Source organism: Lithobates pipiens, unplaced genomic scaffold (assembly GCF_037356315.1).
Source record: "Lithobates pipiens isolate NorthernLeopardFrog02 unplaced genomic scaffold, aLitPip1_a1.2 Scaffold_3, whole genome shotgun sequence".
NCBI classification, from domain to species: Eukaryota; Metazoa; Chordata; class Amphibia; order Anura; family Ranidae; genus Lithobates; species Lithobates pipiens.
In genome coordinates this window covers 282,207,922-282,232,297 of record NW_027507790.1, presented here as the reverse complement: position 1 = coordinate 282,232,297, position 24,376 = coordinate 282,207,922, and the positions used below count along the sequence as shown (strand labels likewise).

The following is a 24,376-nucleotide window of genomic DNA, read 5'->3' as shown; positions in this document are numbered from 1 at the left end:
CTCTCTCCTCTGGGATCCTGCACTCTGTCCCCTCTGATCCTGCACTCTCTCTCCTCTGGGATCCTGCACTCTCTCCTCTGTGATCCTGCACTCTCTCCCCTCTGATCCTGCACTCTGTCCCCTCTGATCCTGCACTCTCTCTCCTCTGGGATCCTGCACTCTCTCCCCTCTGATCCTGCACTCTCTCTCCTCTGTGATCCTGCACTCTCTCTCCTCTGTGATCCTGCACTCTCTCCCCTCTGATCCTGCACTCTGTCCCCTCTGATCCTGCCCTCTCTCTCCTCTGAGATCCTGCACTCTGTCCCCTCTGATCCTGCACTCTCTACCCTCTGTGATCCTGCCCTCTCTCTCCTCTGTGATCCTGCCCCCTCTCTCCTCTGTGATCCTGCCCTCTCTCTCCTCTGTGATCCTGCACTCTCTCTCCTCTGTGATCCTGCCCTCTCTCTCCTCTGTGATCCCGCACTCTCTCTCCCCTCTGATCCTGCACTCTCTCTCCTCTGTGATCCTGCACTCTCTCCTCTGTGATCCTGCACTCTGTCCCCTCTGATCCTGCACTTTCTCTCCTCTGTGATCCTGCACTCTCTCCCCTCTGATCCTGCACTCTGTCCCCTCTGATCCTGCCCTCTCTCTCCTCTGTGATCCTGCACTCTCTCCTCTGTGATCCTGCACTTTCTCCCCTCTGATCCTGCACTCTCTCTCTTTTGGGATCCTACACTCTCTCCTCTGTGATCCTGCACTCTCCCGACTCTGTGATCCTGCACTCTCTCCCCTCTGATCCTGCACTCTCTCTCCTTTGGGATCCTACACTCTCTCCTCTGTGATCCTGCACTCTCTCTCCTTTGGGATCCTGCACTCTCTCCTCTGTGATCCTGCACTCTCTCCCCTCTGATCCTGCACTCTCTCTCCTTTGGGATCCTACACTCTCTCCTCTGTGATCCTGCACTCTCTCCCCTCTGATCCTGCACATTCTCTCCTTTGGGATCCTGCACTCTCTCCTCTGTGATCCTGCACTCTCTCCCCTCTGATCCTGCACTCTCTCCTCTGTGGTCCTGCACTCTCTCCTCTGTGGTCCTGCACTCTCTCCCCTCTGATCCTGCACTCTCTCTCCTTTGGGATCCTACACTCTCTCCTCTGCGATCCTGCACTCTCCCCCCCCCCCCCTTGTGATCCTGTATTCTCTCTCCTCTGTGATCCTGCACTCTCTCCCCTCTGATCCTGCACTCTCTCCTCTGGGATCCTGCACTCTGTCCCCTCTGATCCTGCACTCTCTCTCCTCTGGGATCCTGCACTCTCTCCCCTCTGATCCTGCACTCTGTCCCCTCTGATCCTGCACTCTCTCTCCTCTGGGATCCTGCACTCTCTCCCCTCTGATCCTGCACTCTGTCCCCTCTGATCCTGCCCTCTCTCTCCTCTGTGATCCTGCACTCTGTCCCCTCTGATCCTGCACTCTCTACCCTCTGTGATCCTGCCCTCTCTCTCCTCTGTGATCCTGCCCCCTCTCTCCTCTGTGATCCTGCCCTCTCTCTCCTCTGTGATCCTGCACTCTCTCTCCTCTGTGATCCTGCCCTCTCTCTCCTCTGTGATCCTGCCCCCTCTCTCCTCTGTGATCCTGCACTCCCTCTCCTCTGTGATCCTGCCCTCTCTCTCCTCTGTGATCCTGCCCTCTCTCTCCTCTGTGATCCTGTCCCCTCTCTCCTCTGTGATCCTGCACTCCCTCTCCTCTGTGATCCTGCCCTCTCTCTCCTCTGGGATCCTGCCCTCTCTCTCCTCTGTGATCCTGCCCCCTCTCTCCTCTGTGATCCTGCCCTCTCTCTCCTCTGTGATCCCGCACTCTCTCTCCTCTGTGATCCCGCACTCTCTCTCCTCTGTGATCCTGCACTCTCTCTCCTCTGTGATCCTGCACTCTCTCTCCTCTGTGATCCTGCCCTCTCTCTCCTCTGTGATCCTGCCCCCTCTCTCCTCTGCGATCCTGCACTCCCTCTCCTCTGTGATCCTGCCCTCTCTCTCCTCTGGGATCCTGCACTCTCTCCTCGCTGACCTCTCAGTCATATTTTGCATTGTCTGCACTTCTTTATGCTGGTTCTTATCTTCCTTTGTTATCGGTCACCTCCTCTACCTTATCCTGCAGAACAGATTCCACCCTCCCCGTTCCACACCATCTCCCTCATTCCAGACTTCCTAACTGGGTTCTGCTCCTGCTGTAAGTCACTTTCTAATCACTTCCAGTATGTAAATATTTATATACAAAGCAGGCAGCTCATTAATTATTGACACAGCTACCCTGTGCCCCGGTCCTAACATTCTAGAAGCTTCTATCCTTCTCCCATGACGGATACAGTGTCTGAGAAGTCTCATTTGGTGTATTATCCAGACACAAAAACTGAGATCACGAGGCAGCCCAGATCAGCGCTTATATCAACTCTTCCAAGGCCTTCTCCTTCACAGATAACCCGGCCACACAACTGATAATAAATACAGGAGACAATACACTCCAAAATAATACCCCCAACCCCACTTTCCCTTGGATACCCTAGATAGAGCAGGGTTTCTCAACCAGGGTTCCTTGGGTTCCTCTAGAGGTTGGTAGGGGTTCCCTGAGCAATGGTCAATTTCTGCCTCTCAGGTAAGTTCTCAAGGACACCATTGATCTTTTTAGTTATCTGTAAGGTGGTAATTCATCCCAGCAACCACAAGTGTACGCCCTTGTACACACTGTCAGACATTCCGATGGAAAATGTCCGATAGGACCGCGTTGTCGGATAATCCGACTGTGTGTGGGTTCCATCAGACTGCTTCCGTCTGAATATCCGACGGACAAAGTTTTAGAGCTGGGCTATAAAACTTTCCGACAACATGATCCGATCGGACTTTGTCCGACTGTGTGTAGAGAATTCCGATCGGACAAAGTGCCACGCATGCTCAGATCAAATTCTTAGACCAAAGCTATTGGCTACTAGCCTGAGCGTAGTCCCATCGTAACGAAATTACGTCATCACGTTACGTACGATCGGATTTTCCAAAAACTTTGTCCGTGTGTATGCAACACAAGTTTCGGACAAAATCCGACGGATTTTGTTGTCGGAATGTCCGACCCGTGTGTACAAGGGCTTTGAAGCATTCTTCTCATTGACCATCACACTAATGTATGATGAGTTGTAGATTTTTAATTTTTAGCACAGGGTTCCCCAAGACCGGAGAATTATTCCCAGGGTTCCTCTGTGTTGAAAAGGTTGAGAAAGGCTGCCCAAGAGCAGACACTCTCAACCAGCATTCCATGGAACCTTCCTTCACAGCTTCCTTGAGCTGTGGTGGATTGACCTTTCATCTGGTGGTGCCGATTCCCAGGTTAATCACCACTTGGCAGAGCCATGACACCAATGATCTTTTAAGTGGCATTCGAGCTATCACTGTAAGGACAGCATACGACTCCCAATGAACTAATCATGGCAAGAGTGTTCCCTGAGACCAGAAAATGAACAGGGTTCTTCTGGGGGGGGTAAAGGTTTAGATAGTCAGATAGGTCGCCCAAGAGCCCACATTCCAAATATTAGAGCCATATAAGATATACAACCGAGGCCCGGGATGACCAGAGTCAAGTTGTCATTGCAGTTTCATAAGGTCCATTACAAGGCTATGTGTAGAGTCCACCACCTTAGTGTGCACCACCCACCATCAGTGTGTTCACCCCCAGGAAGATGAGACTGGGCCTCATACTATTTCCAAAAAAAAACACAAGTCTATCAAGTCCAACCTATGTGTGAGATTATATGTCAGTATTACATTGTATATCCCTGTATGTTGTGCTTATTTAATAGTTTTTTTAAATTATCGATGCCCCCCGCTAAGACCACCGCCTGTGGAAGGGAATTTCCACATCCTAACTGCTCTTACAGTAAAGAGCCCTCTACGCAGTTTAAGGATAAACCTCTTTTCTTCTAATTTTAGTGAATGGTCGCGTGTCTTATTAAATTCCCTTTCACTGAAAAATGTCATCAATACGGTATTTATATAATGAAATCATATCCCCTCTCAGGCGTCTCTTCTCCAGAGAGAATAAGTTCAGAGCTCACAACCTTTCCTCATATCTAATATCCTCCAGACCCTTTATCAGCTTTGTTGCCCTTCTTTGTAGTCGCTCCATTTCCAGCACATCCTTCCTGAGGACTGGTGCCCAGAACTGGACAGTATACTCCAGGTGCGGCCGGACCAGAGTCTTGTAGAGTGGCAGAAGGAGATGTCATAATGAGGAGAAGAGCAGTGTGGGGATAGGTTGTCATACTGAGAAGAGCTGAGTGCGGAGAGGTTGCCATACTGAGGAGAAGAGCTGAGTGGGGAGAAGTTGCCATACTGAGGAGAAGAGCTGAGTGGGGAGAGATTGTCACACTGAGGAGAAGAGCTGAGTGGGGAGAGGTTGCCATACTGAGGAGAAGAGCTGAGTGGGGAGAGGTTGCCATACTGAGAAGAGTGGAGTGGGGTAAGGTTGCCATACTAAGGAGAAGAGCTGAGTGGGGAGAGGTTGCCATACTGAGAAGAGCTGAGTGGGGAGAGATTGTCATACTGAGAAGAGCGGAGTGGGGAGAATACAGTATGGGGTACCATACTATGGAGGAGAGCAGAGTAGGTGTTATACTGAGGAGAAGAGCGGAGTGGGGAGAGGTTGCCATACCGAGGAGAAGAGCGGAGTGGGGAGAGGTTCCCATACCGAGGAGAAGAGCTATGTGGGGAAAGGTTGCCATACTGAGGAGAAGAGCTGAGTGGGGAGAGATTGTCATACTGAGGAGAAGAGCTGAGTGGGGAGAGATTGTCATACTGAGGAGAAGAGCGGAGTGGGGAGAGATTGTCATACTGAGGAGAAGAGCGGAGTGGGGAGAGGTTCCCATACCGAGGAGAAGAGCTATGTGGGGAAAGGTTGCCATACTGAGGAGAAGAGCTGAGTAGGGAGAGGTTGCCATACTGAGGAGAAGAGCAGAGTGTGGAGAGGTTGCCATACTGAGAAGAGTGGAGTGGGGTAAGGTTGCCATAGTGAGGAGGAGAGTGGAGTGTGATGAGGTTCCCATACCGAGGGGAATACCGCGGAGTGGGGAGAGGTTCCCATACCGAGGAGAATACAGAAGGGGGTACCATACTATGGAGGAGAGCAGAGTAGGTGTCATACTGAGGAGGAGAGGGGGCTACATACCAAGGTAGAGAGTTGAGTGGGGGGGGGGGGGGGGTGCTATACTTAGGAGTATAGAGAGTGTTGCAGTGAGAAGAGAGGTGATGCCACATTCATGTATTTACTTGGGTGGTTGGGAGGTTAGATACACTTTAAATCTACACATGCAATACATTGGTCGGTTGGGTTTTGGGTAGGGTTATAATGAAATCAGGAATGCCTCTTCTATTAGGATTACAACACATAGGACTGGAGTTGATACTTTAAATGGAGAATTTCAGGAAATGCAAAAAGGAAAATAATTGCAATCCACATGTGGATACGGAGGAGATACATTGACTCCCCTTCCGTTGGTTTAATCTTCAGATCTTTCCCTCGTCTCCATTTCCGGCACACTTAATGAGTATTTAGGTCGTATCACCAACCTGGAACATTCAATAAAATGTCTCTCTGCTGGCAATCGCCTTTGTTTTGTGGTAGAGGAGATCACGTGTCTCGCTTTATGGGTTCTCTACCTAATATAGACCTCCCGCCCTGGTATAGGTGAGCACTATGTTGACTTTCCCTCCTCCCAGTCATTAGGTAGGGGCTTTCTACACTTAGTGACAACTTTCTCTCGTTTCTTCATTGGGAGGTCTTGCTTCCCCTCCGGTACATTGGAGAGAACGCCGACCTCTCTATATTGGGATAACTCGCCTTCACCACATGGCAATGTGTTTTCAATATCGGGGGGGGGGGGGGGGTTTATTGTTGAAAAGAGATGAAACACGAATGGAATGTGTTTATTGGGATGGAAATCCATTCCACCTCGTCAGCTATCTGCAGACTGAACCAACAGGAAAAGGTTGGCGTTGTACTTTCTCTGCCTTTTTACCCTTCAGGAACCCTTGGCATGACATTCTGATCTATAGCCCGCGGTTCCTTGTTGTTGTTTGTAGCGTTGGTGCGCTGTGCTCAGCGGCAGCCCTAGCCCTCCATTGGTGGGGAGTGGAAACCTCGACTTATATTTTGGAGGGTGAATGTGATTCTTAGCAGCGTGCCGGCATGTCATGATGTTAATGTTAAACCTCCAATAATGTTAATGTTAAACCTCTAATAACATTAAGCTCTCGCCCGCCATTCTTGACATGCCATTCAGCAGAGAGAGGTCACCGGCTTTCTAAGCACTTCGTGTTGTGTTATATGAAGCTGAAATGCATTCTAGGACAGTGCTTCTCAAACTCCGGTGCTGTCGGCGTTCCCCTGGGGGGGCTGCGAGCAGGGGGCCCGGTCTGCTCTAGATCAGTGTCATGAGTTGTCAAGATATGGGCAGGCCGGCCACCAGCACCATACCAATCACTGGCTCTATGATGGAGCTACAGTGTGATATTATTATTATTATTATACATGATTTATATAGCACCAACAGTTTACGCAGCGCTTTACAATGTAGAGGGGGGGACGGCACAATTACAATACAATACAGAAGAGACAGGAGGACCCGGCTCGTTGAGCTTACATTCTAAAGGGAGGGGGTGGTGGTACAAAAGGGAATTATTTGATGTGGGTGGCTCGGGGACAGTTGTTAGGTGGGCGTGGGATAGGCTTTCCTGAATAAGTGATTTTTCAGGGATCTCCAGGAGGTGGACAGGTTAGGGGCTGATCAGACATACCGGGGCAGGGAGTTCCAGAGGATGGGAGAGGCTCTAGAGAAGTCCTGAAGGTGGACAAGTTAGGGGCTGATCGGACATACTGGGTCAGAGAGTTCCAGAGGATGGGGAGGCTCTGAAGAATTCCTGAAGGTGGACAGGTTAGGGGCTGATCGGACATACAGGGGCAGGGAGTTCCAGAGGATGGGGAGGCTCTAGAGAAGTCCTGAAGGTGGACAAGTTAGGGGCTCATCGGACATACTGAGGCAGGGAGTTCCAGAGGATGGGAGAGGCTCTGAAAAAGCCTTGAAGGTGGACAGGTTAGGGGCTGATCGGACATACTGGGTCAGGGAGTTCCAGAGGATGGGGAGGCTCTGAAGAATTCCTGAAGGTGGACAGGTTAGGGGCTGATCGGATATACTGGGGCAGGGAGTTCCAGAGGATGGGGAGGCTCTGAAGAAGTCCTGAAGGTGGACAAGTTAGGGGCTGATCGGACATACAGGGGCAGGGAGTTCCAGAGGATGGGAAAGGTTTTGGAGAAGTCCTGAAGTTGGACAGGTTAGGAGCTGATTGGACATACCGGGACAGGGAGTTCCAGAGCATGGGAGAGGTTTTAGAGAAGTCTTGAAGGTGGACAGGTTAGGGGCTGATCGGATTTATGAAGTCCTGAAGGTGAGCATGGGAGGAGGTAACAAGGGAGCTAGAGAGCAGGAAGTCCTGGTAGGAGTGGAGGGGATGATTTGGGTGATATCTGCAGATGAGGTTGGTGATGTAGCTGGGGGCGATGTTGTGGATGGCCTTGTATGTGGTGGTTAGCATTTTGAATTTTATACGGTGGGGGGTGGGGAAGCCAATGAAGGGATTGTGAGAAAACTCTTAAACAAAGTCCAGACAAATGTGAAAAAACAAAGTGTAGCTGCGCATGCTTCCCACATCGCTTTTTATACTTCTACTACTCGTGATCACCGGTATATTTTTGTACTCATCTATTATGATGCATTGTCCTGTTTAAAATAGAAACCTCTCAGTTTTTGACCTGCACCATATGGCGCCTCTCCATTTTTTCTTATCCTTACCCCGGTTCCATTGAGCCTATCTGTATATACCATCAACCTCAAGACAGCTCCCCTATTGGGTGATGGGTCCATGCTTCATTGAGAGCCATTTGAATCCGGGAACTTTGGTTGGATCAACACCATTGAGACAGCTCCCCTATTGGGTGATGGGTCCATGCTTCATCGAGAGCCATTTGAATCCGGGAACTTTGGTTGGATCAACACCATTGAGACAGCTCCCCTATTGGGTGATGGGTCCATGCTTCATCGAGAGCCATTTGAATCTGGGAACTTTGGTTGGATCAACTTCATCAAGGACTGGAATTACCCTGTTTGGAGTGATTCTCTTCCTGCAAACCCCTAACCCTGAGGCATTTGGCCTACACAAGTCTGACTGACCCACTATCGCTGGTAGGTGGGTCCACCGCATCCGGTAAGAGTACCTATCTATATTCCTTTGATAGAGGATTCCTTTACTCTTACAGCTTCACAGCCAGTCACATATCGTTTGCACCACCCTTTATTCCATCGAGGATTCACAAGTTATGTACTAGATGGACACTTTTTTTTAGTGCTTTTCTTTTATGTTTATTTGAAATTTCACAATTCCTTTTTTGTTCGCATCAGTAAAAATTGGACTTTTGCACGTTCACTAATCTTGTGTATATGTTTATACACATTTATCATTCCAGTTTATTGCTGTTATGTCATTTACTTAGCGCTCCACTTTGTTTTTTCACATTTGTCTGGACTTTGTTTAAATGTTAGCAGCTTTTTTTTGTTACATTTTGGTTAACGCAGTCATTTCTCCAATTTTTTAGACCATGGGATTGGCAGAGAGGGGCGGCAGTCACAGATTGGTTAGAGAGGTGTATTAGTCTAGCCGCAGCATTCTGACTGTCTATTGACTGAAGGGGGGTAGCTTGTGTAAGGGTCGGCCATTAAGGAGAGAGTTGCAGTAGTCAGGGCAGGAAATAATCGAGGAGTGAATAAGTTGCTTTGTGGTGCCATTAGTCAGGAAGGGGCGAATTCTGGAGATGTTGCGGAGGTGCTGGGGGGGGGGGGGGCTGTTTGATTGGGGGACTTCACAATGGGATGTATAGGGGTGACTCTGACATGAAGAAGGGTCTCCTGACATGGTGGGGGGCCTCTAAGGTGATAGGGTATAGGGGCCTCTGATATAATGGGGTAACTCTGATGTGAAGGGGGGTCTCCTGACATGATAGGGGACCTCTAAGGTGATGAGGGGAACTCTGACGCAAAAAGAGGGGGTCTCTTGACACGATGGGGAACCGTTAAGCGGATGGGGGGGTCTTTTATATGAATGGGGCCACTGATGTGATGGTGGAACTCTGATGTGAAGCAGGGTCTCCTATATTAAGGGGGGCCTCTAATATGAACAAGGGCCTTTGGTGTGATGGGGAAACACTGATGTGAAGGGGAGTCTCCTGACGCGATGGGGGACTTCTAATGTGATGGGGGGCTTCTGATATAATGGGGTGACTTTGATGTGAAGGGGAGTCTCCTGGGGGGATGGGGAGCCTCTTATATGAAGAGGGGCCTCTGATATGAAAGGGAGCCTCTGATGTGATGGGGGAGCCTCTGATGTGATGGGGGAACCTCTGATGTGATGGAGGAACCTCTGATGTAATGGAGGAACTTCTGATGCAGTGAAGGGACCTCTGATGCAGTAAAGGGACCTCTGATGTGATGGGGGAACCTCTGATGTAATGGAGGAACCTCTGATGCAGTGAAGGGACCTCTGATGTGATGGGGGAACCTCTGATGCAGTGAAGGGACCTCTGATGCAGTGAAGGGACCTCTGATGTGATGGGGGAACCTCTGATGCAGTGAAGGGACCTCTGATGCAGTGAAGGGACCTCTGATGTGATGGAGGAACCTCTGATGTAATGAAGGAACCTCTGATGCAGTGAAGGGACCTCTGATGTGATGGGAGGACCCTCTGATGTGCTGGGAGGAACCTCTGCAGTGATGGGGGAACCTCTGATGTGCTGGGAGGATTCTCTGATGTGTTGGGAGGACCACTTATGTGTTGGAGGAACCTCTGCTGTGATGGGGGAACCTCTGAGGTGATGGGCAAACCTCTGATGTAATGGGGGAATGTCTGATGTGATGGGAGGATCCTCTGATGTGATGGGAGGATCCTCTGATGTGTTGGGAGGACCACGTATGTGTTGGAGGAACCTCTGCTGTGATGGGAGAATCTCTGAGGTGATGGGGGAATCTCTGATGTAATGGGAGGATCCTCTGATGTGTTGGGAGGACCACTTATGTGTTGGAGGAACCTCTGCTGTGATGGGAGAATCTCTGAGGTGATGGGGGAATCTCTGATGTAATGGGAGGAACCTCTGATGTGATGGGAGGCCCTCTGATGTGAAGTAAATTTCCTCCAGGTGGTTGTTTCTATCGTCTCAGGCTCAGGTTTCCTATGAATAAGTAACATTCAATTTTTTTACATTGTAGACTGGGGGGGGGGGGGGGGCTCCAGATTTAGGTTGAGTAGTACTGTTCCAGGAGGGGATGTTTGGTGTATGTTTTTTTTTTAAACAAGAATAGTTGTCTCCTGTTCTTCTCATACTTCCATGAGAGAGATGAGCTGCTCCTCTCCTCCCATGCTGCCCACAATGGTGATCTCAGATGCTGGAACCACTGGGCTGATATCTATCCACCAGGTGGTACTCGGGTACGAAAACTGAATGCACTATTTGGCGGACACAAATTTGTTGCAGCGGTAGTCTGTGGTGGGGTTATGGAAGCCACCGTTGGGCAGATAGGAATACACAGATAAAGTAACCCCTGAGGATCTCTCACAGGATCCTAGGATTCCCTGCAACCCCCGGTTGGTAAAACTTGGTGTAGAATATGGTTTCAGTTAATCCCAGGTTACCATCCGAATATCAGAGGTGTCCCACTCAAAGTTTCATGAATGTCTGAAATCTTGCATCTCAGAATGGCACTTTAATATCAATTCTGTAAGGGTCAAATAAGGAGTATAAATGTACGGCTCACCACCGGATTCTACACACAGGATATTCAGATTGTCTGCAGAGTGTGGAGGACGGTCACTGCGCCAGCACTGGTGAGACGGGAAATAGACTAAAGTCAATGTTTAGATCTCAGATAGAAGAAACAACAAATGCATTCCATTCACATCCCAATCTTATTCATTTCCAGCACTGAAGACACATTGTCATATCCTGAGGAGAATTCTCCAAATATGTCCTAGCCATTCCATTCATGTGAGAGATGAGCCGCTCCTCCGCTCCCACAACGGTCCAGAGGTAGAGATAGTCAGCGCGGAAAACATATTCCAGAGGGTAGTATTGGGGGCATCAGTGGTAGGTTGACCAAAGCACATAAACCCAAGGTAAGTGTAGTATCAAGTCCTAGGTACAATCTCGGAACACCCAATAAGAGGATAATATGCGACCGGGCTAAACTACGTGGCATGTTCACCAATGCCAGGAGCCTGGCAAACAAGATGGGTGAACTAGAGATACTGTTGTGCGAGGAGAATTTGGATTTTGTGGGAATTTCAGAGACCTGGTTCAACAGCTCTCATGATTGGCTGTCAAAAATTCAAGGGTATACTCTTTATCGCAAGGATAGAGAGGGTAAAAAAAAAAAATAATAATAATCGGGAGGGGTATGCCTATATATCAAGAAAAATGTACAAGTGAATGTGAGAGATGACATCACTAAGGGTGCTAGGGAGGAGGTGGAATCCTTAAGGGTAGAGCTCCGAAGGGATGAAGCTAAGGGGGGAATATGACTGGGACTATGCTATAGGCCCCCTAACCTGAGGAAGGAGGGGGATGGGGATCACCTATCACAATTTGGATTATCAGCAAGGATGGGAAGTGTTATCATAATGGGGGATTTTAATTATCCAGACATAGACTGGGTGGAAGGAACCGTACATTCATCTAATGCTCGCCAGTTCCTAAATGTCTTGCAGGACAATTTTATGGGTCAGATGGTAGACGCACCAACTAGAAATAAAGCGTTACTGGATCTACTGATTACCAACAATACTGACCTTATCACGGATGTGGAAATACAGGGCATGCAAGGTAACAGCGATTACAGGCCAATTGGCTTCAGTATAAATCACACAAATAGGAAACATAAGGGGAATACAAAGACACTGAATTTCAAAACAGCCAACTTTCCAAAACTATGAACCTTACTAAAAGGCATAAATTAAAATCTTAGGAACAAAGAATGCAGAGGGGAGATGGGCTTGCTTTAAAGAGCATATTAAATAAGGGCATTAGCCAATGCAACCCATTTGGTAATAAATTTAAAAGAGCGAACAAAATTCCTGGAAGGCTTAACTCCAATGTAAAAATGCATATAAAAGCCAAGGAGAAGGCCTTCAAAAAATACAAGGTTGAGGGATCATCATCAGCATTCAGACTTTATAAAGAATGCAACAAGAAATGTAAGGGTGCAATAAGGACGGCTTGGATAGAACACGAAAGACACATAGCGGAGGAGAGCAAAAAAATCCCAAGAAATTCTTTAAGTATGTAAACAGTAAAAAAGGGAGGACAGACCATATTGTCCCCATAATGAATGAGGAAGGACATCTGGTTACAAAGGATGGGGAGATGGCGAAGGTATTGAATTTATTCTTCTCCTCCGTCTTCACGAGGGAATCGGGGGGCTTCAGTAACTAAAACTGCAGTGTTTATCCTCAGGACACATCACAGGAAGCACCTCCATAGTTATCAGAGGACAGAATTAAAATTAGACTTGGGAAACTTAACATTAATAAATCACCGTGACCAGATGGTTTGCACCCGAGGGTACTTAGGGAGCTCAGTCAAGTAATTGCCAGACCATTGTTCCTAATTTTTACTGACAGTCTACTGACTGGAATGGTACCAGCTGATTGGAGAAAAGCCAATGTAGCTCCAATATTTAAAAAGGGCCCCAAATACAGCCCTGGAAATTACAGACCAGTTAGCCCAACATCAATATTATGTAAACTCTTGGAAGGGACTACATACAAGATTTTAGTAATGAGAACGGTATGATTAGCAGTAATCAGCATGGATTCATGAAGAATCGTTCTTACCAAACCAATCTACTAACCTTCTATGAGGAGGTGAGTTGCCATCTAGATAAAGGAAGGCCCGTAGACATGGTGTAACTAGGTAATGGAAGGCCCGTAGACGTGGTGTATCTGGATAAAGGAAGGCCCGTAGACGTGGTGTATCTGGATAAAGGAAGGCCCGTAGACGTGGTGTATCTAGATAAAGGAAGGCCCGTAGATGTGATGTATCTAGATAAAGGAAGGTCCGTAGATGTGGTGTATCTAGATAAAGGAAGGCCCGTAGATGTGGTGTATCTAGATAAAGGAAGGCCCATAGACGTGGTGTATCTGGATACAGGAAGGCCCGTAGACGTGGTGTATCTAGATAATGGAAGGCCCGTAGACGTGGTGTATCTAGATAAAGGAAGGCCCGTAGACGTGGTGTATCTGGAGAAAGGAAGGCCCGTAGACGTGGTGTATCTAGATAAAGGAAGGCCCGTAGACGTGGTGTATCTAGATAAAGGAAGGCCCGTAGACGTGGTGTATCTAGATAATGGAAGGCCCGTAGACGTGGTGTATCTAGATAAAGGAAGGCCCGTAGACGTGGTGTATCTGGATAAAGGAAGGCCCGTAGACGTGGTGTATCTAGATAAAGGAAGGCCCGTAGACGTGGTGTATCGAGATAAAGGAAGGTCCGTAGACGTGGTGTATCTAGATAAAGGAAGGCCCGTAGACGTGGTGTATCTAGATAAAGGAAGGCTCGTAGACGTGGTGTATCTAGATAATGGAAGGCCCGTAGACGTGGTGTATCTAGATAAAGGAAGGCCCGTAGACGTGGTGTATCTAGATAAAGGAAGGCCCGTAGACGTGGTGTATCTGGATAAAGGAAGGCCCGTAGACGTGGTGTATCTAGATAAAGGAAGGTCCGTAGACGTGGTGTATCTGGATTTTGCAAAAGCATTTGACACAGTTCCCCATAAACGTTTACTGTACAAAATAAGGTCGGTTGGCATAGACCATAGGGTGGGTACATGTATTGAAAACTGGCTACAAGGGCGAGTTCAGAGGGTGGTGATAAATGGGGAGTACTTGGAATGGTCGGGGGTGGGTAGTGGGGTCCCCCAGGGTTCTGTGCTGGGAGCAATCCTATTTAATTTGTTCATAAACAACCTGGAGGAGGGGGATGGGGGAAACAGTTCAATCTCTGTATTTGTGGACGATACTAAGCTAAGCAGCTAAGTGGAAACCTTGCAAGAAAATCTGAACAAATGAATGGGGGGAGGGGCAACTACATGGCAAATGAGGTTCAATGTAGAAAAATGTAAAATAATGCATTTGGGTGGCAAAAATCTGAATGCAATCTATAGACTGGGGGGAGGGGAACCTCTGGGGGGATGTAGGATGGAGGAGGACCTGGGGGTCCTAGTAGATGATGGGCTCAGCAATGCCAAGCTGCTGCTAACAAAGCAAACAGAATATTGGCATTAAAAAGGGATCAACTCCAGAGATAAAAGGATAATTCTCCCCTCTACAAGACTCTGGTCCGGCCGCACCTGGAGTATACTGTCCAGTTCTGGGCACCAGTCCTCAGGAAGGATGTACTGGAAATGGAGAGACTACAAAGAAGGGCAACAAAGCTGATAAAGGGTCTGGAGGATATTAGTTATGAGGAAAGGTTGTGAGCTCTGAACTTATTCTCTCTGGAGAAGAGACTCTTGCTGCTTTGGTGGCCCAAGGGTGGGAAGGGTGTTCAGATGTCTCTATGACATGATGGCTGAGGTCAGATACTTGAGATCATGTTGTTGCCAGACACATTCTCTTCTTCACCCCCACTCCCCCCATTCTGTAAGTAGATTATTGCCTTCAGAACTCTTGATCATCCTGGCCATGACCCCGGTATGTGTAATGCCGGCCATGACCCCTGTATGTGTAATGCCGGCCATGACCCCGGTATGTGTAATGCCGGCCATGACCCCGGTATGTGTAATGCCGGCCATGACCCCTGTATGTGTAATGCCGGCCATGACCCCGGTATGTGTAATGCCGGCCATGACCCCGGTATGTGTAATGCCGGCCATGACCCCGGTATGTGTAATGCCGGCCATGACCCCGGTATGTGTAATGCCGGCCATGACCCCTGTATGTGTAATGCCGGCCATGACCCCGGTATGTGTAATGTCGGTGTCCTATCACATTGTGTCCCCCAACAGATAGTGTCCGCTGTGTAGTGCGCATGGACAGTACACAGCACACACAGATTCCGAAAATAGCCGAAGATGAACGGCGCCTGCACCGTGAGTCCTGGTTCTAGCCTCACCATCCAAGTGGACATAGAGTTGGAATTAAAAGAGCCGAGCCCGAAGTGTGGCGAGCGAAGCGAGCCCGTGAGGGGTACCTGTAATATTTGCAGCCCTATGTCCGCTTGGATGGTGGGGCCACCACCTCCACTCACGGCGCAGGCGATGTTCATCTTTGGAGATTTTCCAAATCTCCTTCTGCTCCGTACTGCACAAGTGCTGCGCCTGCGCAGTACGGGGCGGACATTATCCGATGGACGGACGCTATATGGCAGAACACCGGCCATGACCCCGGTAAGTCTAATGCCTGGCCATGTAGAGCTAGAGAAAGCCAATAGATTCCCTCGTTTATGGGTGTGAATGAAGAAATCCCCAGTGCCAGGTAATACATTCAGACAGCCCCAAAACCCACGCCTGCCTGATCACCCTGACTGGCTGAAGTCACTGTATGGGTAGGAATGTCCAAGGCCCCCCCACGGTTTGAATTTAAGCAAATTCCTGGTGCCTGTTCTTGGAATAGCAGGAAGTTCCCCTCATTTGTCACAAAGACATTCACCAATATAGCACTCACATATACCGGATCTCAGGCTACAAAGTATATACAGATAATGTCCATGAGGCCAAGATCAATCAGATCGGATACAGACATAACAACCCATGCAGCTGCTGTGGGGCCGGAGTGTGGGAAGGGGGCCCTACTAGGGACACTGCCTGATGTCCCCATGACAGGATAGCTGAGGTCAGATACCATCCATATAGAGAAGAGGCGTTATATGGAGGACCATCATTGGGCCAATCTCACTGCTTCGGAGACTGGAACCAATTACAGTCTGCCTTATAAAGAGGACTATCATTGGCCCATCAGTCTCACAGCTCAGAGACTATGGACCCAATCACAGTGTGCGCCTTATATAAAGGACCATCATTGGGCGATCTCACAGCTTAGAGACTCTGAACCCAATGACAGTGTGCCTTATATAGAGGACTATCATTGGCCCATCAGTCTCACAGCTCAGAGACTATGGATCCAATTACAGTGTGCCTTATATAGAGGACTATCATTGGACGATCTCACAGCTGAGAGACTATGGAACCAATCACAGTGTGCTTTATATAGAGGACCATCAATCTCACAGCTAAGAGACTATGGAACCAATCACAGTGTGCCTTATATAGGAGGACCATCAATCTCACAGCTCAGAGACTATGGAACCAATCACAGCGTGCCTTATATAGAAGACCATCATTGGGGAGATCTCATAGCTCAGAGACTATGGAACCAATCATAGTGTTCCTTATATAGAGGACCATCAATCTCACAGCTCAGAGACTATGGAACCAATCATAGTGTGCTTTATATAGAAGACCATCATTGGTCCAACAGTCTCACAGCTCAGAGACTTTGGAACTAATTACATTGTGCCTTATATAGAGGACAATAGATGTCCTTCTGAATATATCCCGGCCATTCCATACACGTGAGAGATCAGACACTCCTCCAGTCCCACAATGGTGACATCAGATTTCCAGTTTGTGGGACCACAATCTAGGCGCCAGCAGCCTGAGAGTGATTGCCGATACGTTAAGTTAATTAACCACTTGCTGACGGCAATACGTATATATGCATTGAGGTCTGCACATGGTTTACCGGGATCATTGGTGAAGATATCCACCATAACCCTGGTAATTTTTATTTTCTACGGGCGAAGGGCTTTCTCATGAGCTGCTGGGCCGGTTTCCAAAGTGGAAGGAGGGGACACCTCCCCCACCCCTCCTGCCGCTCACCGATGCTTCTTGGGCTTTACTGTTTCCATCGGTTCGCCCAAGAAACGATCCGATGGTGAGGCCGACTGCTCTCATAGATCTTTGATGGACTCCACAGTATGACCTCAGAGGACTGGAGCAACATCATGACGTCACTTCTCAGCCAGGCTGGAAGAAAATCATGTTTTTTTAGCCTTTTGCTTTTAAAAAAAGGTAAAGAAGAGATTTGGGGTCGTTTTGACTCCCAGATCTCTCCATAAAGAGGACCTGTCATCTCTTATTTCTATTACATGATCTCCATAAAGAGGACCCGTCATCTCTTATTTCTATTACATGAGATCTCCATAAAGAGGACCCGTCATCTCTTATTTCTATTACATGATCTCCATAAAGAGGACCCGTCATCTCTTATTTCTATTACATGATCTCCATAAAGAGGATCCGTCATCTCTTATTTCTATTACATGAGATCTCCATAAAGAGGACCCGTCATCTCTTATTTCTATTACATGATCTCCATAAAGAGGACCCGTCATCTCTTATTTCTATTACATGATCTCCATAAAGAGGACCCGTCATCTCTTATTTCTATTACATAAGATCTCCATAAAGAGGACCCGTCATCTCTTATTTCTATTACATGATCTCCATAAAGAGGACCCGTCATCTCTTATTTCTATTACATGATCTCCATAAAGAGGACCCGTCATCTCTTATTTCTATTACATGAGATCTCCATAAAGAGGACCCGTCATCTCTTATTTCTATTACATGATCTCCATAAAGAGGACCCGTCATCTCTTATTTCTATTACATGATCTCCATAAAGAGGACCCGTCATCTCTTATTTCTATTACATGATCTCCATAAAGAGGACCCGTCATCTCTTATTTCTATTACATGATCTCCATAAAGAGGACCCGTCATCTCTTATTTCTATTACATGAGATCTCCATAAAGAGGACCCGTCATCTCTTATTTCTATTACATGAGATCACCATAAAGAGGACCCGTCATCTCTTATTTCTATTACATGATCTCCATAAAGAGGACCTGTCATCTCTTATTTCTATTACATGAGATCTCCATAAAGAGGACCCGTCATCTCTTATTTCTATTACATGATCTCCATAAAGAGGACCCGTCGTCTCTTATTTCTATTACATGATCTCCATAAAGAGGACCCGTCATCTCTTATTTCTATTACATGAGATCTCCATAAAGAGGACCCGTCATCTCTTATTTCTATTCCATGAGATCTCCATAAAGAGGACCCGTCATCTCTTATTTCTATTCCATGATCTCCATAAAGAGGACCCGTCATCTCTTATTTCTATTACATGATCTCCATAAAGAGGACCCGTCATCTCTTATTTCTATTATTACATGATCTCTCCATAAAGAGGACCCGTCATCTCTTATTTCTATTACATGATCTCCATAAAGAGGACCCGTCATCTCTTATTTCTATTACATGAGATCTCCATAAAGAGGACCCGTCATCTCTTATTTCTATTAAATGATCTCCATAAAGAGGACCCGTCATCTCTTATTTCTATTACATGAGATCTCCATAAAGAGGACCCGTCATCTATTATTTCTATTACATGATCTCCATAAAGAGGACCCGTCGTCTCTTATTTCTATTACATGATCTCCATAAAGAGGACCCGTCGTCTCTTATTTCTTTTACATGATCTCCATAAAGAGGACCCGTCGTCTCTTACTTCCATTACATGATCTCCATAAAGAGGATCTGTCATCTCTTATTTCTATTACATGAGATCTCCATAAAGAGGACCCGTCATCTCTTATTTCTATTACATGATCTCTCCATAAAGAGGACCCGTCATCTCTTATTTCTATTACATGAGATCTCCATAAAGAGGACCTGTCATCTCTTATTTCTATTACATGAGATCCATAAAGAGGACCCGTCGTCTCTTATTTCTATTACATGATCTCCATAAAGAGGACCCGTCGTCTCTTATTTCTATTACATGAGATCTCCATAAAGAGGACCCGTCATCTCTTATTTCTATTACATGATCTCCATAAAGAGGACCCGTCATCTCTTATTTCTATTACATGAGATCTCCATAAAGAGGACCCGTCATCTCTTATTTCTATTACATGATCCCCATAAAGAGGACCCGTCATCTCTTATTTCTATTACATGAGATCTCCATAAAGAGGACCCGTCATCTCTTATTTCTATTACATGATCTCCATAAAGAGGACCTGTCATCTCTTATTTCTATTACATGAGATCTCCATAAAGAGGACCCGTCATCTCTTATTTCTATTACATGATCCCCATAAAGAGGACCCGTCATCTCTTATTTCTATTACATGATCTCCATAAAGAGGACCCGTCATCTCTTATTTCTTTTACATGAGATCCATAAAGAGGACCAGTCATCTCTTATTTCTATTACATGAGATCTCCATAAAGAGGACCCGTCATCTCTTATTTCTATTACATGAGATCTCCATAAAGAGGACCCGTCATCTCTTATTTCTATTAAATGATCTCCATAAAGAGGACCCGTCATCTCTTATTTCTATTACATGAGATCTCCATAAAGAGGACCCGTCATCTCTTATTTCTATTAAATGATCTCCATAAAGAGGACCCGTCATCTCTTATTTCTATTACATGAGATCTCCATAAAGAGGACCCGTCATCTATTATTTCTATTACATGATCTCCATAAAGAGGACCCGTCGTCTCTTATTTCTATTACATGATCTCCATAAAGAGGACCTGTCATCTCTTATTTCTATTACATGAGATCTCCATAAAGAGGACCCGTCATCTCTTATTTCTATTATTACATGATCTCTCCATAAAGAGGACCCGTCATCTCTTATTTCTATTACATGAGATCTCCATAAAGAGGACCCGTCATCTCTTATTTCTATTACATGATCTCCATAAAGAGGACCCGTCATCTCTTATTTCTATTATTACATGATCTCTCCATAAAGAGGACCCGTCATCTCTTATTTCTATTACATGAGATCTCCATAAAGAGGACCCGTCATCTCTTATTTCTATTAAATGATCTCCATAAAGAGGACCCGTCATCTCTTATTTCTATTACATGAGATCTCCATAAAGAGGACCCGTCATCTATTATTTCTATTACATGATCTCCATAAAGAGGACCCGTCGTCTCTTATTTCTATTACATGATCTCCATAAAGAGGACCCGTCATCTCTTATTTCTATTACATGATCTCCATAAAGAGGACCCGTCATCTCTTATTTCTATTATTACATGATCTCTCCATAAAGAGGACCCGTCATCTCTTATTTCTATTACATGAGATCTCCATAAAGAGGACCCGTCATCTCTTATTTCTATTACATGATCTCCATAAAGAGGACCCGTCATCTCTTATTTCTATTACATGATCTCCATAAAGAGGACCCGTCATCTCTTATTTCTATTACATGATCTCCATAAAGAGGACCCGTCGTCTCTTATTTCTATTACATGAGATCTCCATAAAGAGGACCCGTCATCTATTATTTCTATTACATGATCTCCATAAAGAGGACCCGTCATCTCTTATTTCTTTTACATGAGATCCATAAAGAGGATCCGTCATCTCTTATTTCTATTACATGATCCCCATAAAGAGGACCTGTTATCTGTTATTTCTATTACATGAGATCCCCATAAAGAGGACCTGTCATCTCTTATTTCTATTACATGATCTCCATAAAGAGGACCCGTCATCTCTTATTTCTATTACATGAGATCTCCATAAAGAGGACCTGTCATCTCTTATTTCTATTACATGAGATCTCCATAAAGAGGACCCGTCATCTCTTATTTCTATTACATGATCTCCATAAAGAGGACCTGTCTTCTCTTATTTCTATTACATGATCTCCATAAAGAGGACCTGTCATCTCTTATTTCTATTACATGATCTCCATAAAGAGGACCCGTCATCTCTTATTTCTATTACATGAGATCTCCATAAAGAGGACCCGTCATCTCTTATTTCTATTACATGATCTCCATAAAGAGGACCTGTCATCTCTTATTTCTATTACATGAGATCCCCATAAAGAGGACCCGTCATCTCTTATTTCTATTACATGAGATCCCCATAAAGAGGACCTGTCATCTCTTATTTCTATTACATGATCTCCATAAAGAGGACCTGTCATCTCTTATTTCTATTACATGATCTCCATAAAGAGGACCTGATGATATGTTTACATTCCTTGCAATAGGAATTATTAAAGTGAATTTTTTCCAAAAAAATTGCATTTGCAAAACCGCTGCAGAAATACTGCGTGACATAAAAAAAAAATATCGCACATTTCATCAATTGCCATTTTTTTTCCCTAGGGTCTCTACTTAGGCCACCACCGCCTATTATTAAAGAATTGGAACTTCCACAAGAAAAAGGGCGATACAAAGAGATAAAAAGAAAACAAAACAACAGAGAAATAAATTATAATAATAAAAAATAAAAAAAGGTTGAAAAGGTAGAATACTTGCAATGTCTTGGTCCAGCCAATGAGCAAGATTGTTATTGGCTCTCAGAATTTGACAGATCTTCCTTGGTTGATGGTACATGAGAACTGGCCCAGCACCCCTCTTTTCTCTGAGATCAAAGGGGTGTTGACAGATACCATGTGACCAATTAAGCGTCAGAGGAGTGGCCATTGTGTTTATGACTGGATCATGCCCCTCCCCTTACACGCAGTTCTGGAAACCGGTAGATTATTGTTCAGTATTATATTTCGCAAATCGCGAATAGCGATACCAAACACAGAGTATATGGGAAGAGCCGGTCACCCAGGGGGTAGGAGACGCCATCTCCCCTTCTGTATGCTCCAGTCATGTATGACCTCAATTTGTCTGGGAGGATATTCCCCATTCAAATAATATACTGCCACTGCTTCCTCACCACCTACCCATAATAACTGCCCCTCCTCTCACAGAGTACCTCACTCCCTACACCCAATAATTGCCAATCCTCTGACAGGAGCACCTACCACTGCTTCCTCACTCCCTACCCCTAAAAATTGCCCCTCCTCTCACAGAGTACCTACCACTGCTTCCTCACTCCCTACCCCTAAAAATTGCCCCTCCTCTCACAGAGTACCTACCACTGCTTCCTCACTCCCTACCCCTAATAATTGCCCCTCCTCTCACAGAGTACCTACCACTGCTTCCTCACTCCCTACCCCTAATAACTGCCCCTCCTCTCACAGAGTACCCACCACTGCTTCCTCACTCCCTACCCCTAATAACTGCCCCTCCTCTCACAGAGTACCCACCACTGCTTCCTCACTCCCTACCCCTAATAATTGCCCCTCCTCTCACAGAGCACCTACCCTTTTTCTTAGCCTACCCCTTGTAGATGAGTATCTTGTCTGCTCCCCTTGCCCTCTCTATAATGGGTCCTACACAAGGCCTCTGCTGGTCGGTATATACAGGTTCCTGTTGTTCAGTCTATGAGAACTCCTCGTTCTATATATGTGATTTCTCACCCTCTGATATTCTCTTTCCACAGACGCAGTGATGGTGCCGCCCCTGAGAAGTCACGAAGGACAGGCCCCATAAATGAGCTCCCATTCAGCACGAAGCGCCCTACAAGGGGCAGGAAGGCGGAGGAGGAGGAGCGGCATACAGCGAACAAGTGAATGGACACAACTGGTTGTCATCTGGCGCTTTCCCTTCCCTTCACGATGACCAACGTCACCCGGGAGGCCTGCAACGTGGACTCAGATCTGGACGGCGTCCTTCCTCCTTCCCTCTATGCCGTGGTGTTTGTGGTCGGCCTTCCAGCCAATCTGCTGGCGCTGTGGGCAGCCTGGCTTCAGGTGCGGAAAGGTAAAGAGCTGGGAGTGTACCTGCTGAACCTCAGCCTCTCCGATCTCCTCCTCATTTGTGCCCTTCCACCATGGACAGACTATTACCTGCGGCGGGACGTATGGGGCTATGGGCCGGGGGCCTGCCGACTTTTTGGATTTGTTTTCTACACCAATCTGTACGTGGGAGCGGCCTTCCTGTCCTGTGTCTCTGCGGACCGATATCTGGCGGTGGCACACCCGCTGCGCTTTCCCGGCGCCAGGCCCATCCGCTCGGCTGCCGCCATCTCTGCACTGGTCTGGGTTGTTGAACTGGCTGCCAATACTCCACCCTTGTTCAGCGACGCCATCACCCGGGACCGCTATAACCACACCTTCTGCTACGAGAGCTACCCCCTCTCCGGAACAGCAGATGCCCTGGCCAATGTTGGGAGGGTATTAGCGGGATTTTTATTGCCCTGGGGGATCATGCTGCTGTGTTATGCCGGATTGCTGCGGGCCCTGAAGGACAGCGCGTCGTGTGAGCGCAGGGAGAAGAGGAGAGTGCGGAGGCTGGCGCTGGGTCTTCCGTGTGTGGCCCTCCTGTGTTACGGGCCCTATTACGTGCTGCTGCTCCTGCGCAGCGTGGTGTTTCTGATCAGCGGAGACGCCGGAGCAGAGGGTAAAAGCTGTGCACTCGAGGAAAGGCTGTTCCCTGCTTACCATGCGGCACTGGCCATGGCCACCCTGAACTGTGTCGCCGATCCTGCCCTTTACTGCCTGGCCTGCCCTGGGGCAAGAGGGGAGGTGGCAAAAGCAATAGGGCGGGTGGTGGCGTGGGCGATGGGCAAGGACAGAACTGGGTGGTTGGACCGGGGAGGGGAAGGGCGGGGGATGGGATATCGAGGAGAAGAAATGGGGATGGTGGAAATGGCTGCCAGAGGAGCCACCTCCATAGTCTGAGCCAGGAGGGCAGATGGGCGATGGGGAGAATCTGCACAATGCAATAAATTATTCCAACATCTTCCAGAATAAGGTGTCGGTTATTGTCAGAGCGCGGTGTGACCGTACGGCACGCCGAGGAGTGTGAGCCATCCTGGAGTGATGATCTGCAGGTGGAAGAATGGAATAGTCTGCAGGTCTGCCATCTGTCTGCTGAGTCAGTGCAGCTTACGCAGACATTGCCGAGACGGCTGTGGCAATCGAGTTACATGGGAACAGGGGAGAGGGTGAGTGAGGAGTACACAGCTGTCACTGGCGGAGGAGCGGGCTGTACCAGGCCACACATTACACCTCCACCGTGCCAAGAATCTGCCTCCCATCTCCCTACACCGGCTGCTCTGCTACCGCCAAACACAGCCCTCATATACACGCACGCCACCTATAGGATCCATTTTCTACACACGCCACCTATAGGATCCATCTACACACGCCACCTATAGAATCCCTCTACTACACACGCCACCTATAGGATCCCTCTACTACACACGCCACCTATAGGATCCATCTACTACACACACACCACCTATAGGATCCATCTACTACACACACACCACCTATAGGATCCATCTACTACACACGCCGCCTATAG

The 24,376-nt window shown here is 47.2% G+C and overlaps 1 protein-coding gene across 1 annotated transcript in view; it reads left to right on the top strand.

The window, feature by feature from the left end:
- The window catches only part of GPR4 (G protein-coupled receptor 4), a 29,505-nt gene extending 5,696 nt beyond the window's left edge, over window positions 1-23,809 (top strand). The window contains exon 2 of the mRNA XM_077463205.1: window positions 22,509-23,809. Coding sequence (XP_077319331.1) covers window positions 22,639-23,748 — 1,110 coding nt within the window. The 5' untranslated portion in view covers window positions 22,509-22,638 and the 3' untranslated portion in view covers window positions 23,749-23,809. The remainder of the gene's footprint in view (window positions 1-22,508) is intronic.
- The last annotated feature ends 567 nt before the right edge of the window (window positions 23,810-24,376 follow it).